The following is a 24142-nucleotide window of genomic DNA, read 5'->3' as shown; positions in this document are numbered from 1 at the left end:
TGAACTCCTTTTTCTTGTTGGCAGGTTTGTTTCTCTGTAACTTAATAATTCCAAATCTTGAACTCTGGAATGGTACAGCATGAAGAATAGGGAGGTTAATGTACAAAAAGTGCTAAACATATACCAAGGCCACATTAATCCTAAATCAAGTTTGTACTAAATAAATAGGTTCTATATGCTGAAGAAAGCTATTTCATATAAAAATGTTAGCATATGATGCTGCCTTAAAAAAAATAAAATAAAATGTATATATAACCCAGTCTTGGAGTATAATATAGCAGGTTAAAATTTTTATTGTAAGAAATGGGTGGAAAAAACTTAATTTAGCACAAAAAGTACTAGTATAAAATGTGCACACAAAGGCACATTAATCCTAAATCAAGATTCAAGGATCCAACATTAAACCAAAGAAACCTTGAAGTTAGTGTATAGTTAATGCAGTTTCAAAAAAAAATAATAATCAAATTTTAACCCGACAAGTTCTGTATACGAAAAATCTATTCTTTCTCTTGGGAATCATGCTAAATATTATTCTTCTTTTAGACTTTCCCCCTGGACTGTCTGATTCTACTGCAACGAAAATAAGATTTTACCTCATCTATAAATTACGTTCTGAATAATTTTCAATATGTACTTTTGGTAAAATAATATGTTTGACATAAAATACTCTTTCCTTCCTTTTCTAGCTTTCTTTGGAAGGAAAATAGTACATTAAAGAATGTCTAGTAACAGGAATGCAAGTTAGAAAGAGAAATAAATAGTCATTGTATCTAGGTGTGCTTCAATAATTTTCAGAACTTGTCTGAGTGACTAGAGAAGATATTGGTGTTCTATAGAGCTATTAATAAATACGTGTTTCCGTACAACCAGCTGTTAAAACAGTAATGACAGCCCTTAGCGTGAACATGGCAAATTTTCCTGGTGGAGAATGTAAATAAGATACAAATAGAACGTTTTCAATGACTGAAGTCAGAATTATATTAACTTTCACAATTAAATTTCAGTTCTTATGGTACTTGAGATTTGCAAATACATCTTTACGATTTGTTATTTTAATGAAACACTGGAACCTGAGGTTTCAATCAGGAGTTATACAGTTGATTGTTTATTGGTAAGACTGCTTATTCACGATTTTAATTTCAAAAATACATTGACCATATTGCTTGGATATTCATTCTTAATAACTTGTGATGTGCAAAATAATGCATTGTAAATAGTTTAAAAGCAGTTAAATATGCAAAAAGTTATCAGACCTAGTCATGGAAATAAATACTGCAAAAAGTTTAAATGACTTTCTCTTTTGTATGTCAGCCTATTTAATATCATAGGAACAAATCCAATTAAAAGTATATTTGAACATAGATTTCATTTCTTTTATAAGAAAAGTAGTCTGTACCAAAATATTTACATAGGAAAAATATGTTGTGGAAGTCAGCATTAGAATATGGATTCACATCATTTTGTCTATCTAAACATCTGAGCACCTACATGCTGTTCAATAGATCAGCTTTATATAGATTCACTTTCTTTCAAAAACAGCATATAACTCAACTCAAACGGGCCATTTCTGGCCTCTGGAAGGCTTCTGGGCCATTTTCGCCCTCCCCAGACTCCTAGAGACACTCTGGAGACTGGGGACAGCAAAAACGAGGCCTTCCGGGGGCAGGAAACAGCCTGTTTCCCTACTTCTGGTGGGTCCAGAAGGCCCCAAAATCAGCTGGCTGGTGCGCGCCGGAGCTGAGTTTGTGTGCCCACTGATACGGCTTGCATGCCGCCTGTGGCACGTGTGCCATAGGTTCACCATCACGGCCCTGTAGGAAGTTAGCACCCACCCCTCTCCTGGAAGAATGAAATATTTTAGGAAATATGAAAGAGGCAGAATATTATATTTCCCTGGGATAAGCATGTTTGGAAGCAGCTCACATCTTCCTGCCCCCACCCTTTGTCAATGGGCCATTAAGGCTTGGGCCAGTCTATTCTACATAACAAAGATCCTTCAGGCAGAGCCATAGTAGGAATTGCCAAAGATAGAATTAGCCCTCTACACAATAGCAGCAGAAACTCACCACATGTGACCTGGGAAGCACATGTGACCATCAGCCAGCAAGACCCCCACCCCCTGGGAGTCTGACAACCCATCAGAGTACTCTTTCTGGGCCCCAGGAAGTTCAAAGCCAGAGAGAGCATAAAACCTGAAAAACTCGCTGTATCCCCCCCTTTTCTCCCCCCAATGTCTCCAGTGTCTTTTTCCCCACTTGGACCAGAACCTAGAAGGATGTTTCTTCCAACAGCCCTATTTCCTCTCTATCTTGTGTCATGCAGTAGCACAGGAGATGTCACTGGGAAGACTACAAACACTATATGGCCCCAAAATCTTTGCTCCTCTTGTTTTCTTACTAAAGTGTTATGGTCCATTGGATGGAAGGGTGGAGGTCTCTTCTCCCAGAATCCCTTGGTTTTCCTAACCTTACTCTGTGAATGTGGGGATTTGCATGTTGCACATTCGCTAGACTGAAGAGCTGATACCATGATGAATTATATAGCCATTGAGACTACTAGTCCAGTCGTCCATAACCATCTTAAATTAATTTGTCTGATCCCCTTTTTAAAGTCTCTGAATTTGAGGCTATTGTCACTTCTTGAGGAAGCAGAAGTTAACTATATGTTGTATGGTATATTGGTTTGAATAACGGCAGGAAAAATATAAATTCACTAAGTTCACATGAAGTAATGTGGTCATTCTCTCACTTACATAAGAGCCTGTAGTACAGTGGACTAAAACACTGTTATTAACATCTGCTGTTTGCAATTACTGCAAGTTCGAATCTCACCAGGCTCAAGGTTGGCTCAGCCTTCCATCCTTTCTAAGGTAGGTAAAATGAGGACCCAGTTTGTGGGGGCAATAAACTGACTTTGTATAAATATACAAAAGTATGAAGGCTATTGCTTAACGCATTGTAAGCCGCCCTGAGTCTCCGGAGAAGGGCAGCATATAAATTAAAGAAAAAAAAATGCAGTGCAAATATTAGGTATTGTAAAGCTCTCCTTAAAATTGTTTTATCAAATATTTCATATTAATTTCATTAATTCCCAAGTCCATATTAGGTGAAATTCTCAATGTTCTATCTCTGCACAGCCAAAAACCTCCTTTGTAGAATCCTCATCCATTCATAAGCGTTTTGAATGTGCACGGAGACACCTTTTATATTCATATATTCTGTTCACAGTATGTTTGATTCATTAACCAGAACCAGAAAATATTGATGTATTTCAAGTTACACATATTAGACTTCCAGAGCAGATCCACTTTAAAATAGTGTGGCATGTGACACTACCTGACTCTGTGGTTTTATCCCCAAACCCCCATAACTTTAACCTTAGACCAGTGGTTCTCAACCTGTGGGTCGCAGCCCCTTTGGGGGTCGAACGACCCTTTCACAGGGGTCGCCTAAGACCATCGCAAAACACATATTTTCAATGGTTTTAGGAATAATTTTATGGTTGGGGGGTCACCACAACATGAGGAACTGTATTAAAGGGTCACGGCATTAGGAAGGTTGAGAATCACTGCCTTAGACTGTCTACTGTTGACCTCACCCCATTCCTAAGAGGCCTGTAAGGGGCGTGCATAAGTGCACCAACGTGCCTACCGTCCCTGTTCTACTGTCCCCTTTTATTCATATCTATTTCCTGTATCCATAATCATGTTTATACATCTGTTATCTTATACATGCTTGGCAAATAAATAAATAAAAATAAATAAAATAAATGTGCAATAGTATGCACTTATATGCTCTATCTATCTATCTATCTATCTATCTATCTATCTATCTATCTATCTATCTATCTATCTATCTATCTATCTCTGTCTATCATGTTGTTTAAATTCCCATTTAAAATATATCAATATTTTGAATATAAATGTAAGAAATCTTTTATGGGAAAATGTTGTAGATTAAAGAAAAAGAAAAGATTTTGAAGGCCAGACATTAGAGACAATCAAACAGAATTAAAAATTATAATTAAAGGAGAAGAAACTCACTAATACAGAATGGAGAAGAGTATTTTAACTTCGGAAGAATTCAAAAAAATTTGGGGACAATACAGTCAGAAATTTCTTTTAAGTCTCTGCTACCATAAATGTAGGTTTAAAAGAGGAGATAAAAGAGGATACAACTGAAAACCAGGCTGTTTTGGATGTGGAGGTTTGAAGTTCCCAAGTGATATAGAAAAAGATGTTACATTGGATTTGCAAGTGAAACTGGCTGAATTCTTAATAACCAAAATGGATACACAAGTAATAAATCAAAAGAGTGACTTGGACATGTTTTAGTCTCATGAAGGAGTTCCTGAGAAAAGACAAAGATGAAATGAAATCAGCTTCTGAGACACTGCACTATTTAAAGGAAATAAGCATTAAGATTTTTAAAAGCACCTAACGTGCTTTTAATGTCAGATTATTTGATCAAGTTTAAAATATACATATGATGTTCTTTCTAGTAGCTCTTATTGACTTTTTCTTGACTGGCACTGAAATGATGAGGCTTTAAAGATTTGTTTATAGATATGGGAAGAAGAAATTTTATCTTGCATTTTCAGAGAAATCAGTAAGCTATGATGTTAAAGAATAACCAAGTTGGCTTATTTGATTCAGGTTAAAATATAGATGTTATTTCTGGTGTGCGTTAAACTTGTGAAGGAGTTTCTAAGAGAAGACAAAGAGAAAATGGTAAATTAATTTGTAAGACACTATTTGAAGTGAATAAAGAACAGTATTAATATGTTGTTTCTGGCAGCATTGAATGGATTTTTCTTGATTGGTTCCAATGATAAAGCTTTAAAGATTTGGTTATAGATAAGAGCTAAGATATGGGAAGAAGATATTTTTTTTTTGTTGTGTTGAGTTACTGTGTTAAAAGTAAAAGAAAGGAGTATAGAACTGATTAGTTGTTATTTGTAGCTCTTAATGGACTCGTTGATTAGGACTGAATGACAAAGCTTTATAATGCGAGGCTTTATAATTTACTTGTAGATAAGAGAAATTATCAGAAAAGGAGACTTTTGGTTGAAATGTTAGAAAAGATAAATTACTGAAATTGTATTTGTTTTAATGAAGGGGGAGGTCATTTGTTTGTATTTTTTCTTTTTCTTTTTTCTTACTTTATTTATTTATTATTATTTGAACTTGTATGCCGCCTTATCTCTGAAAGGACTCAGGGCGGCTCACAACAATAAAAACAAGCAAAATCAATATTAAAAATACCCAATAAGATTATAAAAAGACCATTAAAATCCCCTTTAAAACCCCTTCAGTCCAAACCAGCCAGGTGAAATAACCATGTTTTAAGGTCACGGCGGAAAGAGTGAAGGTTAGGGGCCACCCGTAGCTCCAGGGGGAGCTGATTCCACAGGTTAGGTGCGCCCACAGAGAAGGCCCGCCTAGGGGTCGCCAGCTGACATTGTCTGGCCGACGGCACCCCAAGGAGGCCCTCCCTGTGGGAACGCACCAGGAAATGGGGAGTTGTCGCTGGCCACAGATGGTCCACCAAATACCCCGGCCCTAAGCCATGTAGGGCTTTATAGGTAATTACCAGCACCTTGAATCTCACCCGGAGGGCAACCGGTAGCCAATTAACTTTAGTTAGTTTCATATTTTTAGACTTTATTGTTTTTTTAAAAAAAGGACAGCACCTAATGTGCTGTCTAAAAAAATGAAAGTTTACATCCTGGTCCTCCTCTATTTATGTGCTGTGATATTCACTCTTTATTTAGACTTCTGTGGAAGACAATTTGGCACATGTATGTGCTTCCCCTTATGAAATAAACAGAAAACATTTGTGAACAAGGAAGATTTGGGACGTGCAGTATCTCCTCTCCCACATCTCCCCTGGTTTCAATTAGTGGGAAGAATAGTTTATTGCTGATGTATTCCTATTTTGAGAAGAATCGTTTCTCCAAAGTAGCTATTTCAACAGAAGATGACAAAACTTTTCCATTGACGCAAATTGTAGCATATTTAATAAGACTTTTAATTTCAGACACCAGTACTACTAACAATACTAATAATACAATACCACCAGGGTAACATTGCAATACAGTATATCAATTGTCATTTGCAAGTAGTGCATTTCCATCGTATAGAACAGTTGCTGTGCAAAAGATAGTGCTTTTTAGGCAAATTTCCTTGGTTCTAGTTTTTATATATAATCAGTGGTGGGATTCAGTCAGTTCGCACCACTTCGGGAGAACCGGTTGTTAACTTTCTGAGCAGTTTGCAAACTGGTTGTTGGAAGAAATAATTAGGGCAGAGAACCGGTTGTTAAATTACTTGAATCCCACCACTGTATATAATTGTTTTTATATTTATCTTTTTATTCTTTGTAGGATGCCCAGAGTCACCTTATTGAGGAGATGGACAACATATAAATTAAAAATATAAAATATAATATAATATGTGATACAATATAATACATACTATATAATAATATATATATATATATATACAATACATTATTATAACAATATATAATAATGTTATGTTCACTGTTATTTCATGGCATTATTATATTTTGGCAGTCTTGGTAGCAGAGAGAATTGTATTGACATGGTTTGTTGTGATGGAAGGACCTGATACCCTGTTTTCCCCAAAATAAGACATCCCCTGATAATAAGCCCAATCAGGCTTTTAAGCGCATGGCAATAAGGCCAAGTGCTTATTTCAGGGTTCAAAAAATAAAATAAAAAATAAGACAGGGTCTTATTTTCGGGGAAACACAGTAGATGTTTTCACCAGAATTGTGGAAGACCAATCCAGAATTGGATGTTATTGTACGTTGGAGGAGAAAAGTGAAAATGTCGAAAACCGAAGGCAGAAATTATATTTGATAATATGGAAAGGCTGGAGAAGTTGGACAGAAGTTATTGGATAGCAGTGGCTTTGACAGTTCCAAAGAAGCAAGAAGTCAGATGTGGCTTACATTGGCCAAACAGTTTATTTAACTCTCACGGACCCAAATGAGAGAAGGGGAGATTAGTGTTAGATCTGTGCTTAGACAATATTATGCAGTAGGAGTTATATGGGATTGGTTCAACCTGAAGTCTTGCAACAGAAGCTTGCATGTGGCATGGCATATGATTGGGGGAGGGGCTGCAGCCTTAATTTCTGAATCCATTTGAAAGGACTAGTTTGTAAAGCCTTGTATGGCTTTCCCTCAGAGTCCCTTAGGAACCATCGGCTCTGCTGTTCAATGTTTGTATCTAGTGGTGGTCTTCAGGAGGTCTTCAAGAGAAATGGACTAAGAACAGGAATCTTTCTGTGTGTGATGGCCTAAAGACTGTGAATGACCTTGCTCCCAGAAGTTCACCTGACTCTTTCCTTATTGGCTTTTTGAAATGGTTTTAAGATGATACCATTTGACTAATACTTTGGATGATGATTTGATTTGGACTGGGTTTTTTTTATTTCTTTGCAATGCTTTTTTTTTTTTTTTTTTGCTATTATGTAGGGCTTGTTTGTTGTTTCTGTCTCACAGTGTAACCAATGATGTTTGTAAATCAGGACACCATGTTGTTCCTCTGTTGCTATACAGTGCTATGTCATGTTCATTGATTATGGGATTTATTTTGGGATTATTTTATGATGCTTGTAAATTAAAATTCCAGAGGTTTTGGAACTAATTAGTATAGACACAATATATATCAAAGAAATATGTTCATCTATAATTTTTTTAAAATTTGCTATATATTCATCAACCAAATTGGTCTACCTTCGGTAATGGCACGGCTTGGATTATTGACTTGTACATTGTGGTCTCAACTGGCACTTTTTCTGGGCTTACAACAAATACATTTGAGCTTCATGGTCAATTATGCTTTCTCTGTGCCAGTGCTTATTATTGAACAAACATCTATTAGACTGAATCCATAACTGCTTAGGAAGTGATTCAAAACATTTTATTTAACCATGTTTTTTAAGGTTACTCCTTGTGTTTTCCATATTTCATATTTTACGGTATCTTTATAAGCTCTTCAGAATTGTTAACGGCTGGCATATGAAATCAGTAGGAGACTATTTGATTGTCCCATCTCAAAATCTTAAAGTTACCATTCTTCAGCAAAAATACTTCAAAGGAGAATCAGCAGAAATGTGCTGAACCAGAAGTTATCATCTGTATTTGTAAGCTCAGTTCTTTAATTTAGTCAAATAAGCTTAAATAAACATTTAAGAAACACTTAAATGAAGCATTTCTTCATCTGAGGATCATCATCTGCATCTGAGGAAGCATTTACACTTTGCTTAAAAATTATGCTACAATCAATCTGCTGGGCCTTCTTATGATGTAAGTGGGGCATAAATTGTGTACTACAATTCTGAAATTGCCGATTACAAAGGAAACTAACAGCTCTTGCTTCTAATAGCTAAGCATTTTTTTGCCGCAACCATACTGCATAGGGAAGAGCGGCCAAAAATTCATCTATGACCCAAACAGTGTGTTATCTTTTATGGTAAACTAGGTCAGGAAACAGCCAAGAAATTAACTATCTCATTGTAAGGGCATAATAAGAATCTTGAAAGCCTGACAGGGTTACTCTGCCCCTAATGATTCTCTGATATGAGAAAATCAAGGATGATAAACGAGTTTCACACCCCTTCCTCGTTTACAGGCCTGGACTGCTGTTTACCTAACCACTCATGTAATCTTTCAAGACTATCTCTCTATTCCTCTACGCTGACATATATTCTCATATTTTCCTTCAAAATATTGACCTATTTAAAATTGTTCCATTTCCTTTAATTAGGTACCTTTATTTGCATAAATAAATGCAATGAATACCATGATCAGAAATTAATTGATACCTGCAACATTTGCAAAAGTGGGAAATTATTAGTGGCCTGTCTAGTCCCACCCAACAGTGGTACAACTGGACTCTTGTAGTCAGTTGAAGTTAATTTCTTTTCCTTTCCTGTGGAAACATCCACTTAAACATCCACTTACCTGTTAGGGTCCCCCCACCCCCGGAATTCTCTTTCCACTGCAGGAAAGGCTGGGACATTGCATTGGGAGACTAATACAGTCAATTGTTACACTAGTGAAAAAAATAATTGTGAATGAAATTCAAAATTTGATCTCATTGGTGAACCTCAAGCACTGTTTAAAAGCTGGACTTATCAATTTATCTGTCATGATTTACCTTAAAATACTAAACATCTTTAAAATAGGCATACCATACCTTCTGAATGTCTGGATCATTAGTTTCAGTCTAAAGTACTGTGAATCTTCTAGCATTGGACTGAGTGTAAGATTGTCTTCCTATAATAAAAATGAATTCTAAATTACTTCTATTGGGGAAGGAAAGTTTACCTTTTTGAAGTAAGTTGATAAATTGAATAGAGCTTTATTCATTTAATTTTTTAAAAAAGTATGACAGCCAACACAATAGAAAATCCTTGCTACATTATTAAAGGGTCATTGAGGATTGAAAGTTGCAGTCTTATGCATGTAAACATATATATAATCTTCATTAGATATACTCAAGTATGGAATTAAACATAAATCGATGCATAGATTAAAGACAAATATTCAACACAATTGAAATTGATGGAATCTTTTTATCGACTATAATTGTTTACAAAACCCATAATAAAAAAAGAAAGAAATCATATCAGAATTTTTGGAATAAAATAATCTATCACTTTTGCAATATGCTTCTTATTGTTTAACTAAATGAAGGGTATTAATCACAAACAGTTACATTAGAATAATGTTATGGTTGAGACATAAATTATGGAGAACTAATTCCATTGCTAATTGCTATTGGAGCTTTAAATTAGCCCCGATGGGGCAGTGGATTTCATATCTCCTGTTCCAGGTGGTGATACCAACTTATGCTTATCTCAAATGAATCTGCCGTTGGGCAGGTATGTATGCTATTGTAAGCCAATAGTTTGAGAATGACATAGTCTGGCATTGAGGACTCTGATGGAGATCAGCATATGCCTATACCCAAGCAGGCCTTTTAGAAGGAGTAGGCAGGGGTTCCCTGCTTTCGTGGGTTTATGGCTCAACCTTGGCATTATTGTAACGTAGTTTTTTGTGTTTAATGTTTCTTAGACTTGGTTTTCCATTGCCAGCATGGAAGGAACCCTAATGCATGAGTTTCAGAGGAGAAAGTAGCAGTTCTGAACCTGCTGTGTGGCTCGATCAGCAAGCGTGAGTATTAACGCTAGAGCTGTCAGGCCTTGTGAAAATTAATGAAGCCTGACGGTTACCCAGTGAAAGGTCAGAGGCAGAGCTTGCACTTACGTAACATTTGTATTTTGTTGTGTCTAACAACAGTGTGAACAAAGGAGAGCTTTTATGCGTGAGCCTTAGATTTATCACAGGACTTCATAGGTCTTGGCCTTCTCTTTTCCTTGTGTTGTAGCTTGATGTTTTCCTTGCATAAAACCAAAGTATTTAGTTGTTTGCTTTTTATGACCACCTTGATTGATTTTTCCCATGCTTTTCAACTGTCCTTCCAGTCTCTGTCCAACTCAGTTACCACTTTTGAAACAGACAGCAGTTAAAGTAGTGATGATGATGAAAGTTTTGTTAATGAATTTTGAGAATGCCTGATGTTAGGCCCTGTGTGTGTGTGAGAGAGAGAGAGAGAGAGGGAGGGAGGGGAGGGGGAGGGATGGATGGAGGGGGGAGAGGGAGAGAGGTAGATAAGGGCCATGATACTGTTGCATTACATTTTTCAGTTTGAGATTATATGTATATTTGAATTACATTTGGCTGATTTGGAGAATACATTGATCATTTCATTGAGCAGTAGTGCTTCAAAAGTGGCTCTTGCTTTGCCTTAGTCTCCTTGGTTATGTTTACCAAGAAGTCTGTTAAAGTCAAGCATGTTGAAAAAAAAGAAGCAGCTTGAACAAACCATAGGAGTTGGATTAAAGAGAATAAATGTTGCATTCCGAACAATCATTCTGACTTCTAAATATTGACTATGTTGGGGATAGCACTGGAGAGATCAGTTAAATTACAGAAAAGTAAGATCACTGAAATGAAGGGGAAAGATGTTTAGTTCTTAATCCTTAGGCATGACAAAACATCTGTTTGCAAAAAATTATCTTCTCATTGCTTTTTTGCTTGATGTCTGGTCTTAACCAAGTTACTTCACCTTTTTCCTTTTTTCTCATCTCCAATTAATCAATCTTGCAAGCTTTTGGGAAACCTTCAGCCCAATATTCTCTATTATGCATTTATCTATATTTGCATAGAAGTTCATTTTTCTACACAAATAGAAGCAGTCTGGAATTTATTTGTGCAAAATCAGACAACATTGTGATTGAAATGCTTTGGTGAACAGTATTCCATGATTAAGCATATCATCCAACCAGAGTTTAGATTTAGTTCAGGTTGAACAGTGGGTCCTCACTATTTTTTATAAAATTCTTAATAGAACTTTGTATAAGATACTGTGAAATTAAAAACATAAGCCAGTCCTTGGCAAAATATAGTCTAGAAAGTAATTCTTTCTTCATCATGGAAAACAACCATGTTATTTGCAGTTATTCCTTAGGATACTTGGTTTACAATTTGATTTTGTACACTAATTTTGTACACTGTGCTCTAATTATAATTTCACTTTTAGCCCATTTCTGACTTATACAGTTGCAGCTGACTGGGATCATTCTTGATTTGTGGTACATAAAATTAAAGTGTTATGTGTCAAATACATTCTAATATACAAGCAACAACCAAGTATTTTAAGACATTTCATACCCTATTTGTAATCAAATAATATTTCTGTTAAAATGTAAGTATATTTGATTAACACAATTAAAATAAAAAAAGCAGGGGAAAACTATAATAATAAACAGTATATTGAATAGTGTCAGTGATATGTAAACTATATGTCAGATGAAAATAAAAACTCTAGAATCCAAATTTGGATTGTGGCTCAATTCCATGTATAGAATTGTAGTCCTCGAATGGTTTCCAAACAAGATTGAATTGTATGTTATATTTTCTTTTCAAATATGAAGTTATTCTAAGCATTGAAATGCTTTACTAAGCATTTTTCCATAGAGGGGACCAAAGATCTCTTCTAAAAAAAAAAATCCTTGCAGCTGTTAAGATATACTATACAACTTAGTATATATTGAATAAATATATATTTGAGTGAAGTTTAATCAAAATATCTCAGGATAAAATGGAATTACCACTTTCAAGTTTTCTTCCATTTTGTAGGTGAATCATAGTGTTGTTCAGCTTTACAGCATTGGCATCACATATGGAAGAAGGGTCCAATCCATTCAATGCATTTTTAACATTTTGTAGAGATGGAGTAACAGAATTTAGCAATCATGAATGGAATAGTGTATCAGCAGTAAAACATAACAAGATTTTCAAATTGCAAAATTCTGAAGTATCAAGTTGATTTCACTAACACTGCTGTTATCCAAGGTAGTGTGGGTTCAGAAACCTGACCTGTATAGTTTTTAGTTTATGATGAATAGAATTTTAAGAAAATGAATGCAGTGTTCTTTATAATGTTATAAATGGCCATATGATATCGCAGTCATATGTATAGGCTACCTTTTCAAGATAATTCATCTGTCAGCCCTGGAGGCCATCTTTTCTTTTAGATCTTCAGGGCTGCCACACTTAGTGCTGTGGGAAAGTGGGAGGGCGGTTGTATGGAGTTGGTAGAGTTATTTAGCCATAACAACATTCTTTTCTCTGAGAGTCAAGGACGTTCAGCCTGCATCTGGAGTGGTATGCCTGGGAGGCATCTCCAGCTGAGACAGTGGATTGATTGGACCATGTGATAGACATGTGGGTGCAGGGGAAGGGACTTCGACTTTCTTTTGGGTGGGGAAAACCAGGTAGCTTTCAGATTTTCCCAGATGTGCCAATATGACATGTCTAATAAAATAGATTTCTGAGGAATCGAATGCCTCGGAGTCTTACTTGGTTGGGGGGTGTTACTTGGAACCCTGACATTATCATTTTCATACCTTTACAGTGATAGCCTGAACGTAAGTGGCTATCTTGACATATGTATATACATTGTTACGCATGGAAGTTTCTTTTCTAAGTGATATTGATTTTTAAAAAACCCTCCCAAAATTATTATTGGAAAGGTGTCCTAAGGGCTGACAAAAATGCATACCTATGCAGTCCTGCTGTATTTTTAGCTCAGTAATGTTGAACAGGATTATGGGCTATTTGAAATGTGATCAAGAATGAGTCAGTGGATCCTTCTCTTAGTTCATTTGGATAATTAACCAAATTTAATGTATTACAAAGTGGTCCATTTTATTTCCTTTTTTAATATTAAAATTAATATTAAAAGAAAGCAGTAGCAGTGATTGTTGGCAGACCTTGCAAGCAAGGCAAAAAAGAGGAGGGGATTCATGAAATTTGTAAAACTTTCCCCTTTCCTCTGAAAAATTTTGATAATATAAAAATTGTGATAGCAATTATGAAGAAGATTGGAGAGAGTAATTAAGAAAAAAAAATAGTTCAGATAGTATAAGCCAAGATTTAACAGGTTAACATAAGAGTTAACATTACCATATTAATTAACCTGGCATAATGTATTGTTTTGCCATAATGGTTGTGTGCCATCAGGTTGGTATGTAATAGTAATAGAATAGTGCTTATTTTCCTAATAAATTTCAGTTGAACTTTTTCAATCTGATGTCCTTGAGATGTAGATTGCAAACTTTGGTCAGTTAGGGAATTGGAAAACCCAATACATCTGGAGACACCAGATTGGAAAGGTGAGTCTGAACCAGTGGTGAAATGTAAAATTTGTTACTACCGGTTCTGTGGGCATGGCTTGGTGGTGGTGGTGGTAATATGACTAAGTGGGTGTGGCCAACTTTTTTTTTTACTTTTAAAACCATTTTTTCTTTTTCTAAAGGGGTTGTAAAAAAAATGCTTTTAAAGCCTCTGACGATTCCAGCTGACTTGCCTGATCGGCAGAGGCTTTTTTTCCTTTTAAAAACATTTTTTCTATAAGCTCTTCGGCCAAAGAGGTTGTAGAAAAAATGCTTTTAAAAGCCTCTGATGATCCCAGCTGAGCCGCGCGATCATCAGAGGCTTTTTTTTTTATTTTTAAAAGCATTTTTTCGGCCATAGTGGTTGTAGAAAAAATGCTTTTAAAAATTAAAAAAAAAGCTCTGATGATTGCACGGCTCAGCTGGGCAATGGGGTGGGACAGGGATTTTTGTTACCGGTTCTCCGAACCACTCGCCTTCATCGCTACTGGATCGACGATCTGGTCTAAACTGGGAGCATTTCACCCCTGATCTGAACCATTAATGAATACAGCAAGGACTGAGTTCCAGTCTGTTGCCTTTCTATGGAATACTGGCAGCATTGTTTCAAAGATTGTAGAACATAGAACATCAAACTTGGTGGAGTAGAGCAAAGAATATTAACTACAGCCATAACAAAAACTACATTTGACTTTTTAAAATTTAAATTTAGAGTTTAATGTAATCAATTGTATATAATTAATGTCATTACACCCTACATATGTATTAATGTTCCTGTTCTGCTAGACAAGTGAGTTTCAGAGGGACTCTTAGAAAGATGCTTGTGATTCTGGAGTTGAGGTTGCATACTTCTGGATAAAAGGATGACCAGCTGTATGAACTATTCCATAAATTCTTCTTCAGTTCATCAATCCTCTAAATAATGTTAACAATATGCCTTTCTTTCTTGAGATTTTCCTTGAACAAAATCTGTCCAGTGTGAGTTTAAAAGTGAGATCTACGTTTGGTTTGGGACAGCAGTTTCATAAACAAATAATTGCTCTATTTCTGTATTGTTTCAGGAAACTTGCCATATGATTACAAAATAGTGATTGCTGGGAATCATGAACTAACATTTGATAAGGAATTCATGGCAGACCTTGTAAAACAGGATTACTACCGCTTTCCTTCTGTATCCAAATTGAAACCAGAGGACTTTGACAATGTTCAGTCACTTTTGACAAACAGTATTTACTTGCAAGATTCTGAGGTAACCGTCAAAGGATTCCGAATATATGGCGCCCCTTGGTAAGTCTAAAATTTACCTTTATGTCCATACATATGTAATTAGTTCCACAATCTGTGAAATTCTTATCTTAACATAGTATGTAATTTCTTCTGAATAAGGGAAGTAATAGATACTCCATAACTCAAACTCTTGTATGTTTGTTAGAAAACTAAGGCTATGAGCAAAGTCTGGAATAATCCGTTATTTTACATAATAAATTTGAAATTCAAAACTCCTGGTTTTATTTAATAGCTGTACTCCAGAAGTGTAACAGATTTTGTGTGTGTTTTTTTAAATGACCCATAACTTTCTTATGTCAGAGAGCAGAGATTGAGGAAATGGATAAAACTGCAAAAATAATGTCCAATTAAGTTTGATGCTGTTCCCTTTACTTCAGTGTGTCAGCTTTCATATGAAAATTAAACTGAGCTCATCTGATTAGTATGATCTGTTCATTCCAAGGGAGAAAAAAAGTATTCTTTGAAAGACACTTAATGATGGTTATTGTAAGTTTGCTTGTTCTCACAGCTCTTTTGTTAGTAATCTGCTAATTAGATACTGCACATAGTTAAGATCTCATATGTCCCCACCTATGTCTCTACTAATCATGGCAGGGTTCCTCTTCATTTAACTCCTTATGCACTTAATAGAAAATGCTTAAGTTGAATGTTTACTACAAGGAATTATGACAGTCTGCTATTTATTTCAAGTTATTTAAAAGCTGTAATTATGTTTTCGTTTTTATGTTTGTTTTATATTGAGTAATTGAAGAAAAAAAAATCTACTTTTTTATACTTTCCAGTCTATTTGAAAAACAGAAGATGCTGTATGTATGCATATACATGAATATTCACATACCTGCATGTATGCATAGCCAGAGACCAGGGTGAGAGAAAGAGAGTAGAATATTATCCTCACATAATACTTGGTTTAATTGTCTTGCACCAAAATCTTTCTGCATGATTTGGAACTTAAATTATCTTCCGGATGTCTTGCAAATAACCTAAATGTGACGGGCAAAAGAAGAATGGGACAGCAGAGAATGAGCTGGCTGGATGGAGTCACTGAGGCAGTCGGCGTAAACCTAAATGGACTCCGGGGGATGGTAGAGGATAGGAAGGTCTGGAGAAATGTTGTCAATGGAGTTATGATGGGTCGGACATGACTTCGCGACTAAGTACAACAAAATGGGACCTTTAAAACATATTTTCCCATTCATGTCCATACTACCGTATTTTTCGGAGTATAAGACGCACCGGAGTATAAGACACACCTTAGTTTTTTGGGAGGAAAATAAGAAAAAAGCTGATTGACAGGTGGTTCGACCCCCAATCAGCTGTTCCCAGAGGTGAATTTTAGCAACAGGTTCCTTGGTTGTGAACTCTATGCCTTGCTTTTTTTTGCTTTTTTCCTGCCTCTGAAAACCTCCGAAACAGAGCTTCAGAAAAAAAGCCTCTGAAGCTCTGTTTGGGAGCTTCTTTTCTGAAACTTCTTTTCTGATGCTTTTTTCAGCCTCTGAAACCTCTGTTTGAGAAGCTGGGCAGGGCTACATTTGGAGTATAAGACGCACCCAGCTTTTCACCCTCTTTTTTGGGGGAAAAAGGTGCGTCTTATACTCAGAAAAATATGGTGGTTAAAAAGATGTCAATCTTTAATCACAAAAAAGAATGCAAGAGAAGAATTTACCTTACCTCAGATTTCAGCAATCTGATCTCTTCCAGTTGGTTTGGACTTCAACTCCCATCAACTGCATAGCCAATTTTAAAGGATGATGGGAGTTAATGTTTCCAAAGTTTTAGAAGTTATTTCACTCTCATTTCTCCTTTAAGACCTATTCCGAGAATAGGCTGAGGGTTCAACAAAGGGAAGATTCACTCCTGTCTTATGTATTACATTTACTGTTAAAAATTGAATTGAATTGTAACTTTGTGAAAAAAAATGAAATCAGAACTTTACGAAATGTTCCCTCCCTCTTTTGTCTACTTTTCCTTTTAGTCAACAAAAGCAATTCAAACTTCATTTAAATGAGTGAGTTGTATGTTGGAGAATTACATCATATAAAAATAATAAACCTAAGTGTTGAAAATTATACTGATAATATCCTTTGTATATACAATGTGTGTATATACAAAATGAAGGTACAGTTATCTAGATTATATATTTATTGTCATTTCAGAGAATCCACGGAAGTTCTGTATTGGTAGCATTCACTTTGTCATAGGCTTGTACACTTTTTATGGATATTAGTAATAGATCTGTCTGTAGCCAAGTCCTGTATCAGAACTAAGAGCTTTTGTCACCTTTCCTTTACTTGCTCATCAACAGGGTAGGGTCATGTAAAAAGCAGTGGGAAGTGAAATTGGTGCCTCCAACTCTGTTATTCTGTTAAATGCATAGCTTCTAATTAGAGGTAGTTCTCAACTTACAACAGTTCATTAAAGACCGTTCAAATTTATGGCACTGATCATTTTTCACAGTTACAACCATTGCAGCATCTCCCTGGTCACATGATCAAAATTCAGATGCTTGACAACTGGTTCATATTTATGACCGTTGCAGTGTCCTGGGGTCATGTGATCAGATTTTGCAACCTTCTGACAAGCAAAGTCAATGGGGAAGCCAGATTCACTTAACAACTATGTTACTAACTTAACAAATGTAGTGATTCACTTAACAACTGTGGCAAGAAAAGTCATAAAATGAGGGAAACACACTTAAATGTTTCACTTAGCAACATAATTTTTGGGCTCAGTTATGGTCGTAACTCAAGGACTAACTATACTTACAACTCACCATTATAATCTATTGTATAGTAACTTCTGTACATTTAGCTGCAGCTAGAAGAGCTGGTAGTGAAAGCATTAGATGAGGCTGTCAACAAGTGGTAGACCACAAGTAAATTGGAAGTAAATTCCAATTAAATTTGTAACTTTGTTTAAAGTGAGTCAAGAACTTTTGTTATTTCTACTCTAACATGGACACTCTTCTTCTTTGTGCCTATATTTCTCCCTTCTCAGGTTTTATTTAGTATTAGTATTAGTATTAGTATTAGTATTAGTATTAGTATTAGTATTAGTATTAGTATTAGTATTAGTATAGTATAGTATAGTATAGTATAGTATAGTATAGTATAGTATAGTATAGTAATTAAGAAATGCATTCTTCATCTTGTAGTTTTAGATTTGTTGAGTTATAACTTCCAAGTTGGATTCAGGTTGAAGAGATCGAGTTGCAAACTTGTCATGCAGCTCATGTTGAGCCAATTACAGTATTTATCTTTAAGCCCAGACTCCTTCACCAGGAAGAAATAAATACTCTGCATTTAATTCCTAAGACAAGAAATGTAAGCATATTCATTAAACTCCTTTATGCACCATTACATTGCAAAAAAGATTCAGCATAAAATCCAATATGAATAAAAAATGTATATAAAGAAAGTGAGCAGAACAGATTCTCACACAATAAAATTCCACAGATAGATATGGAATCCTGTATCAAATTAATTTGTAATAATAAATATAATTAAAAATGCCAACAGGAGGAGTTTAGGAATATTTATATTCCATTGAGTAGAATAATTTTCCTGTGAAAAGCACAGACATCTGCTATAATCTGTAATGGTAGATAAAAAAAAATGTGAAAATATTCCTCTTGAGTCAAATCTTAGTCTTCGAGCCTTGCAGCCTTGTAAGTCCCATGTTTTCCTGAAAATAAGATCCAACCAGAAAATAAGCCTATCCTGATTTTTCATGCTGCTTGCAATATAAGCCCCAAAAATAAGCCCCAGCGAAGATGGTCATCAGCCAGGAGGTGATGAGCACACGGGGGAGTGTATGGCAGCAGCCACAGCCCATTCAGCTCAGGTGTGTCCCAGAGCTGCAACCATCACCCAGCCCCCTAAGCAGGGGAATCCATGGAGTGGAACCATCCCTCCAATTGGAAGCTTCAAAATTAAGTAGATGGACTAGGAATGGAATCTGCCATATCGCAATATTATATACTTTTTCTCTTTGGTTTCTCTTTTTTTCCCCCATTGTGGCTCTTTTTCTGAGAGCTATATTGAATTTTGACTGTAGGTTCCCTCCCTGAATTTCTCGATGGATGGCATTAGTTTCATCAGGAATGATGTTGGTGTCGCTGAAAAAACCTCTTTTTGTTCCACCATAAAAATAAAGAAAAATAGAGACTTCTGTGATTCTACGCATGGTGTTTTACAATATGTACTATTTGGTATGATTTGTACTATTCAGTACAAATACATCTGAGATTTTAAAAAAAATTAAATGCTTATCATCCATCCTAATTGGAATAATGATTTTAATTCAGTTGAACACTTTTCACTATATTTAAAGATAATGAGATATCTACATATCGGGCACAGTATACAGTTAGATGAATGGGAAAGGGCATGGGAAAACAATTACAGTATGACAATATCAGTAGCATATAAGGAGAATCACTATAAAATGTGGTACAGATGGTATCTAGCTCCTTCAAGGCTAGCGAAAATGTACCCGAATGTAAAATCTGTTTGCTGGAAATGTAAACAAGCTCAGGGTACTTTCTTCCATGGAAATCAAGAAATATTGGAGGAAAATAAAAACATGGATAGTAGAAATAATAGAGCAAGAAATTGAATTAGAACCAGAAATCTTTTTATGAGGCATGATTAAAGGGAACATTAGAAAAGACATAAAATATCTAACACTACATATAATTACAGCGGCTAGATTGGCACTAGCACAATTGTGGAAAACAGATCGTTTGCCAACGGACCAGGAGGTAATTCAAAAAATTTATACATGTGCAGAAATGGACAAATTAACCTTAGAATTAAAAGACAAGGAAGACTCAAAATATTTTAAAGTATGGAATAGATGGTACAAGTGGATAAATCAAAAGGAAAAAAAGTAAAGACAAAATTTAGGAAAAATTAAAAGTAATAAATAGGCACCGTCATGTAGATAGAGTAGGTAATAAGTCACTGTTTATATATGTGTGTATATATAAGTACATATATTCAGTTTGTTTGTGGTGATTTGTATTGTATATCTAATTTTATGATTGAAAATAATTTGTATATTTTTATCTTTTTAAACTCAATAAAGTTTGTTTTTAAAATGAAAAAAAAATAAAAAAAGGAGATATCTATATATCATTTTAGTTAATAAAAAACACTGTAAGCTAAGTGACTAAAATGAAATGGTTCCATTTCACAGATAGGTCTGCTTTGTAGCTGAGGATTTTTTTAAAAAATGTAATTCATTTATGTTTACTGTCATATAATCATTTTTTTTAAAAAAAATTGACTCACTAGAGGTTTCTTTATCAGTATATAAAAAGACTTTGGCATTGCAAATCTTGAACTAATGAATTAGTTCGCAATGGATTTGAATTTGATATCCCTGAGGAGGAACAATATAATTAATAGATTGTTTCAGGAAATGGATAGAAAACCTCAAGAAAATTCCTGGACACAACTGAGTTAAGACTGAACTTTCTTCAGGATGGGGTAGAGTTTTCCATTAAATTCCTGGATTGGCTAGTTCACAGGAATTTTTGTGTATTCATTGGCTGCTTGTATGGTTGGTAATCAAACTGCTATCATCAATCCCCAAGTATAACTAATGTGTGTAATAGGAAGCATGTCACTCTCTTAACTTAATGGAAGAAATAAATAATATAAGTCTTGAGATTCAGTTTGATATAATGGTTATGGCACCAGGTTAGAATAACAGAATGGGAAAGGACCTTGGAAGACTTCTAATCTAATCCCCTGCTCAAAACGGGAACACTATACCATTTCAGACAAATGCTTGTCCAATCTCTTCTTAAAAACCTCTGTTGGAGCATCCACAACTTCTGGAGGCAACTGTTCCACTGATTAATTGTTCTGTGAGTTCTAATTCTATGTTAGGCACAAAGCCAGGTAGCTGACCTTGGCAAGAAGGCAGTGGCAAACTTGTTCTGAAAAAGTATTGGCAAAAAAGCTGAATGGACGTGTCCAGGCAATTCCCAGGAATCAACACTGACTCAAAGGTGCATACAAACAATTAACAACTTATTAAAGCTATAATAAAGAAATGTCAATCTATATTCATGATTGGTAATTTTTCTTCGTACATCTAATGACTTTTTGAAGACCAAGATGATAAGTGCACTATAATAGAATTTGTTCCTAAACAAAAACAAAAACTTTGAATATAAAAGACCATTCGTGCTTATTTGCAGTTGGAACAATGGTGCATAGCTATCGTATTTAAGGTATATATGCAATTTGCAATTTATTTGATATGGTGATATGCCATGCATTTTTACCACACAACTGTGGGACTGTAAGTGTGAGTTTCAGTTGTAAGTCACTTTTTTTAGTGCTGCCATTCACTACATGAATAGCTGTAAACTCATAACTACTTGTACAGAATATCTCTTTGGCTTTATCAGTGCCTAACATGGGCTAGAGTTTACTTCTCAACAGGAATAAAATCATTATTTAGCAACCATCAAATCAGTTTTGTCAAGTTTACTTAGCGGAGGTCTTGAGAATTCTTGCATCTACCAGTAGATATTTAATCTATTGGCCATTAGGATAAAATTTTCCTTAATTTGAACTCCTGTTAGATTTATGAAGACGTTCATGTTGTTGTTTTCTTGGCAACAACATAAACCTCCTGTCCACATAGCAACCTGGTGAAGCCCTTTTTTTGAGACCACCCAAGATTAGCAAAGTCCTGCCACATACTGTAGACATTGATAATTAAAAACTCAGTCAGTAGTACCTCTGACATGTTGTTGTTGTTGTTGTTATGCTGAAGTTTAAAAAAAGAGCAACAGATCATAGAGATCTGGTACAAATCACAATGAGGAAAACAGTGGTGGGGATGTCGCAACACAAACCCTTTTGTACTTGTGTCTCCAAATTGGATGTTTTGCACCCTTGTGCAAGAGCTGCCAATTTCCCAGCCTTCAGTCAATGATTCAACTGATCTAATTTACAGGTAGTCCTTGACTTACAATTACAGTCGAACCCAACATTTCCATTGCTAAGCAAGACAGTTGTTAGCAATAACACTTAGACTTCTATACCGCTTCATAGTGCTTTTACAGCCCTCTCTAAGTGGTTTACAGAGTCAGCATATTGCCCCCAACAATCTGGATCCTCATTTTACTGACCTCGAAAGGATGGAAGGTTGAGTCAATCTTGAGCCTGGTGAGATTCGATTTGCCAAACTGCTGGCAGCCGGTGATCAGCAGAAATAACCTGCAGTACTGCATTCTAACCACTGTGCCACCGCGGCTCTATGAGTGTTGTCCCATTTTACAATAGTTCTTGCCACCATTGTTAAATGAATCACTGCAGTTAAGTTAGTAACAGAGTTGTTAATTGAATCTGGCTTCCCCATTGACTTTGCTTGTTAGAAGTTTGCAAAAGGTAATTATATTACCGTGTGACACTGCAACCATCATAAATACATGCCAATTGCCAAGCAACTGAATTTTGAACATGTGATCATGAGATGCTGCAATGATGTACGTGTGATAAGTGGTGTTAAAAGTGGTCGTACACTGGCATTTTTTTCAGTGCCAGTGTAACTTTCAATAGTCACTAAATGAATGGTTATAAGTCAAGGACTACCTGTATTTGGAATGTTGAAATCCTTTGATGGTTTGCAAGCTGCAAGGTCTTTCTCTTTCTCCCTTACTTTATGGCTTTATGGCTAAAATATCCAGTTTTGCTTTGTTGTTTGTCACAATTTTTCACATTATTTCTCAGAGTAGGAGCTAGACTAAAAGGCTGCAATTTTTTTTTCTTACTTCGTTTGCAATTATTTTTTTAGTACAAGTAGCCATAAAGTTGTTACTGCTTTATGCTGCTATCTGGCTTTCTCTTTACACTGTCAGAAAAACATCAAGATTTTTTTTTCCAATTATAAATTGTGTAATGCATCATGGATTTTGCTGACAGTCTTCATGTTCTCGAAATAGAGAGCAAATTAACAGCAGATATTGAGTTGTTGGATTAGAAAAACCAATTGGCAACTCGCACCGTAAGGCTTCAGTTATGCTTGATAGGGAGAATGGCTCCCCTGTCTTTTATTTTCATAGTCTTACTTGGCAATTAACTAAGGCTTTTTAAAATGAAGTAGAAATTACCAAGTTCAGCAATAATGTTTTTCATATCTGCTAATCTGAAGGGGCACATAATGAAGTTTCTATACCACTTTGTCAGAAATTGGCATTCTTTAATAGAAAGCAACAGTTCAGGGGGAAAAAAAGCATTGGGAAAGAATGAGGCCTTGTGTCTCTGCGTTAAACAAATATACACACGCTCATAACATAGTTATGTTTAAAGGCCCCGGGTCTTATTTCATTTTTCTTGGCTTTTGTCCTTCAACCCTCTCATTATAAAATTGAAGATTGTTATTCCCTCAGGTCTAAAATTACCAGCGTTTGTTGACATTTTTTTGCCTCTATGGGAATGTCACTGACTCCTTTTAAATCTTGCTGAGATCAGTTGACTTCTAACTTAACAGTCCTTCTATTTGAAAATGAAATGAAAACAGAAATTGTAAACAGAAAGATGTCTATTTAAAATATCATTCATCTTGGTCCAGATTTTTATATATCCTCTAGCACACACATCAACTTTTTTAACATATGCTTTGCTTTGAGTAGAGGGATTCAAAGAAACATAGATGGGGCTTGCATCCCTCATGGAGTTAACAGACATGCATATTAAATCTCTGAAACAAAGTGCTAATAGAGCAGTTTCTACCATAGGCTTAATTAGGAAATAGTTAGCAGTGAGGTACTGCCTCAGAATTCCTGTATTTATCCCAAAATAAGATAATATTGCTTTAAATTGGGTCCACCACTGTCAAAGGTGGAGATTAGAGATGAAAAACATTTCTTTTACTATATGTTATCATCAATAATCCAATACATGATATTGTGGCTGTTTTGAGCTAGCTATAGTACTTTTACAGCTTTACTATGTGTTGTTTTTGGATTCATCCACACACATCCACACCCTCAGCCACACACACAGGGTTTTTGTCTTTGTCTTTTTGCCTTCCTACAAGCTCTGCTTTCTTTTC

General features: G+C 35.5%; 1 protein-coding gene across 4 annotated transcripts in view; it reads left to right on the top strand.

Moving 5' to 3' along the window:
• The window catches only part of MPPED2 (metallophosphoesterase domain containing 2), a 148272-nt gene that overhangs the window by 63706 nt on the left and 60424 nt on the right, over nucleotides 1–24142 (top strand). For all 4 annotated transcript variants that reach the window (XM_034417200.3, XM_034417201.2, XM_034417202.3 and 1 more), the window contains exon 4: nucleotides 14839–15064. In XM_034417200.3, the coding sequence (XP_034273091.1) occupies nucleotides 14839–15064 (226 nt within the window). The remainder of the gene's footprint in view (nucleotides 1–14838; nucleotides 15065–24142) is intronic.

Source organism: Pantherophis guttatus, chromosome 1, assembly GCF_059756535.1.
Source record: "Pantherophis guttatus breed Tessera chromosome 1, ASM5975653v1, whole genome shotgun sequence".
Lineage (NCBI taxonomy): Eukaryota > Metazoa > Chordata > Lepidosauria > Squamata > Colubridae > Pantherophis > Pantherophis guttatus.
Note: the sequence above shows the minus strand (reverse complement) of the source record. Positions and strands in the feature narration are given on the sequence as shown.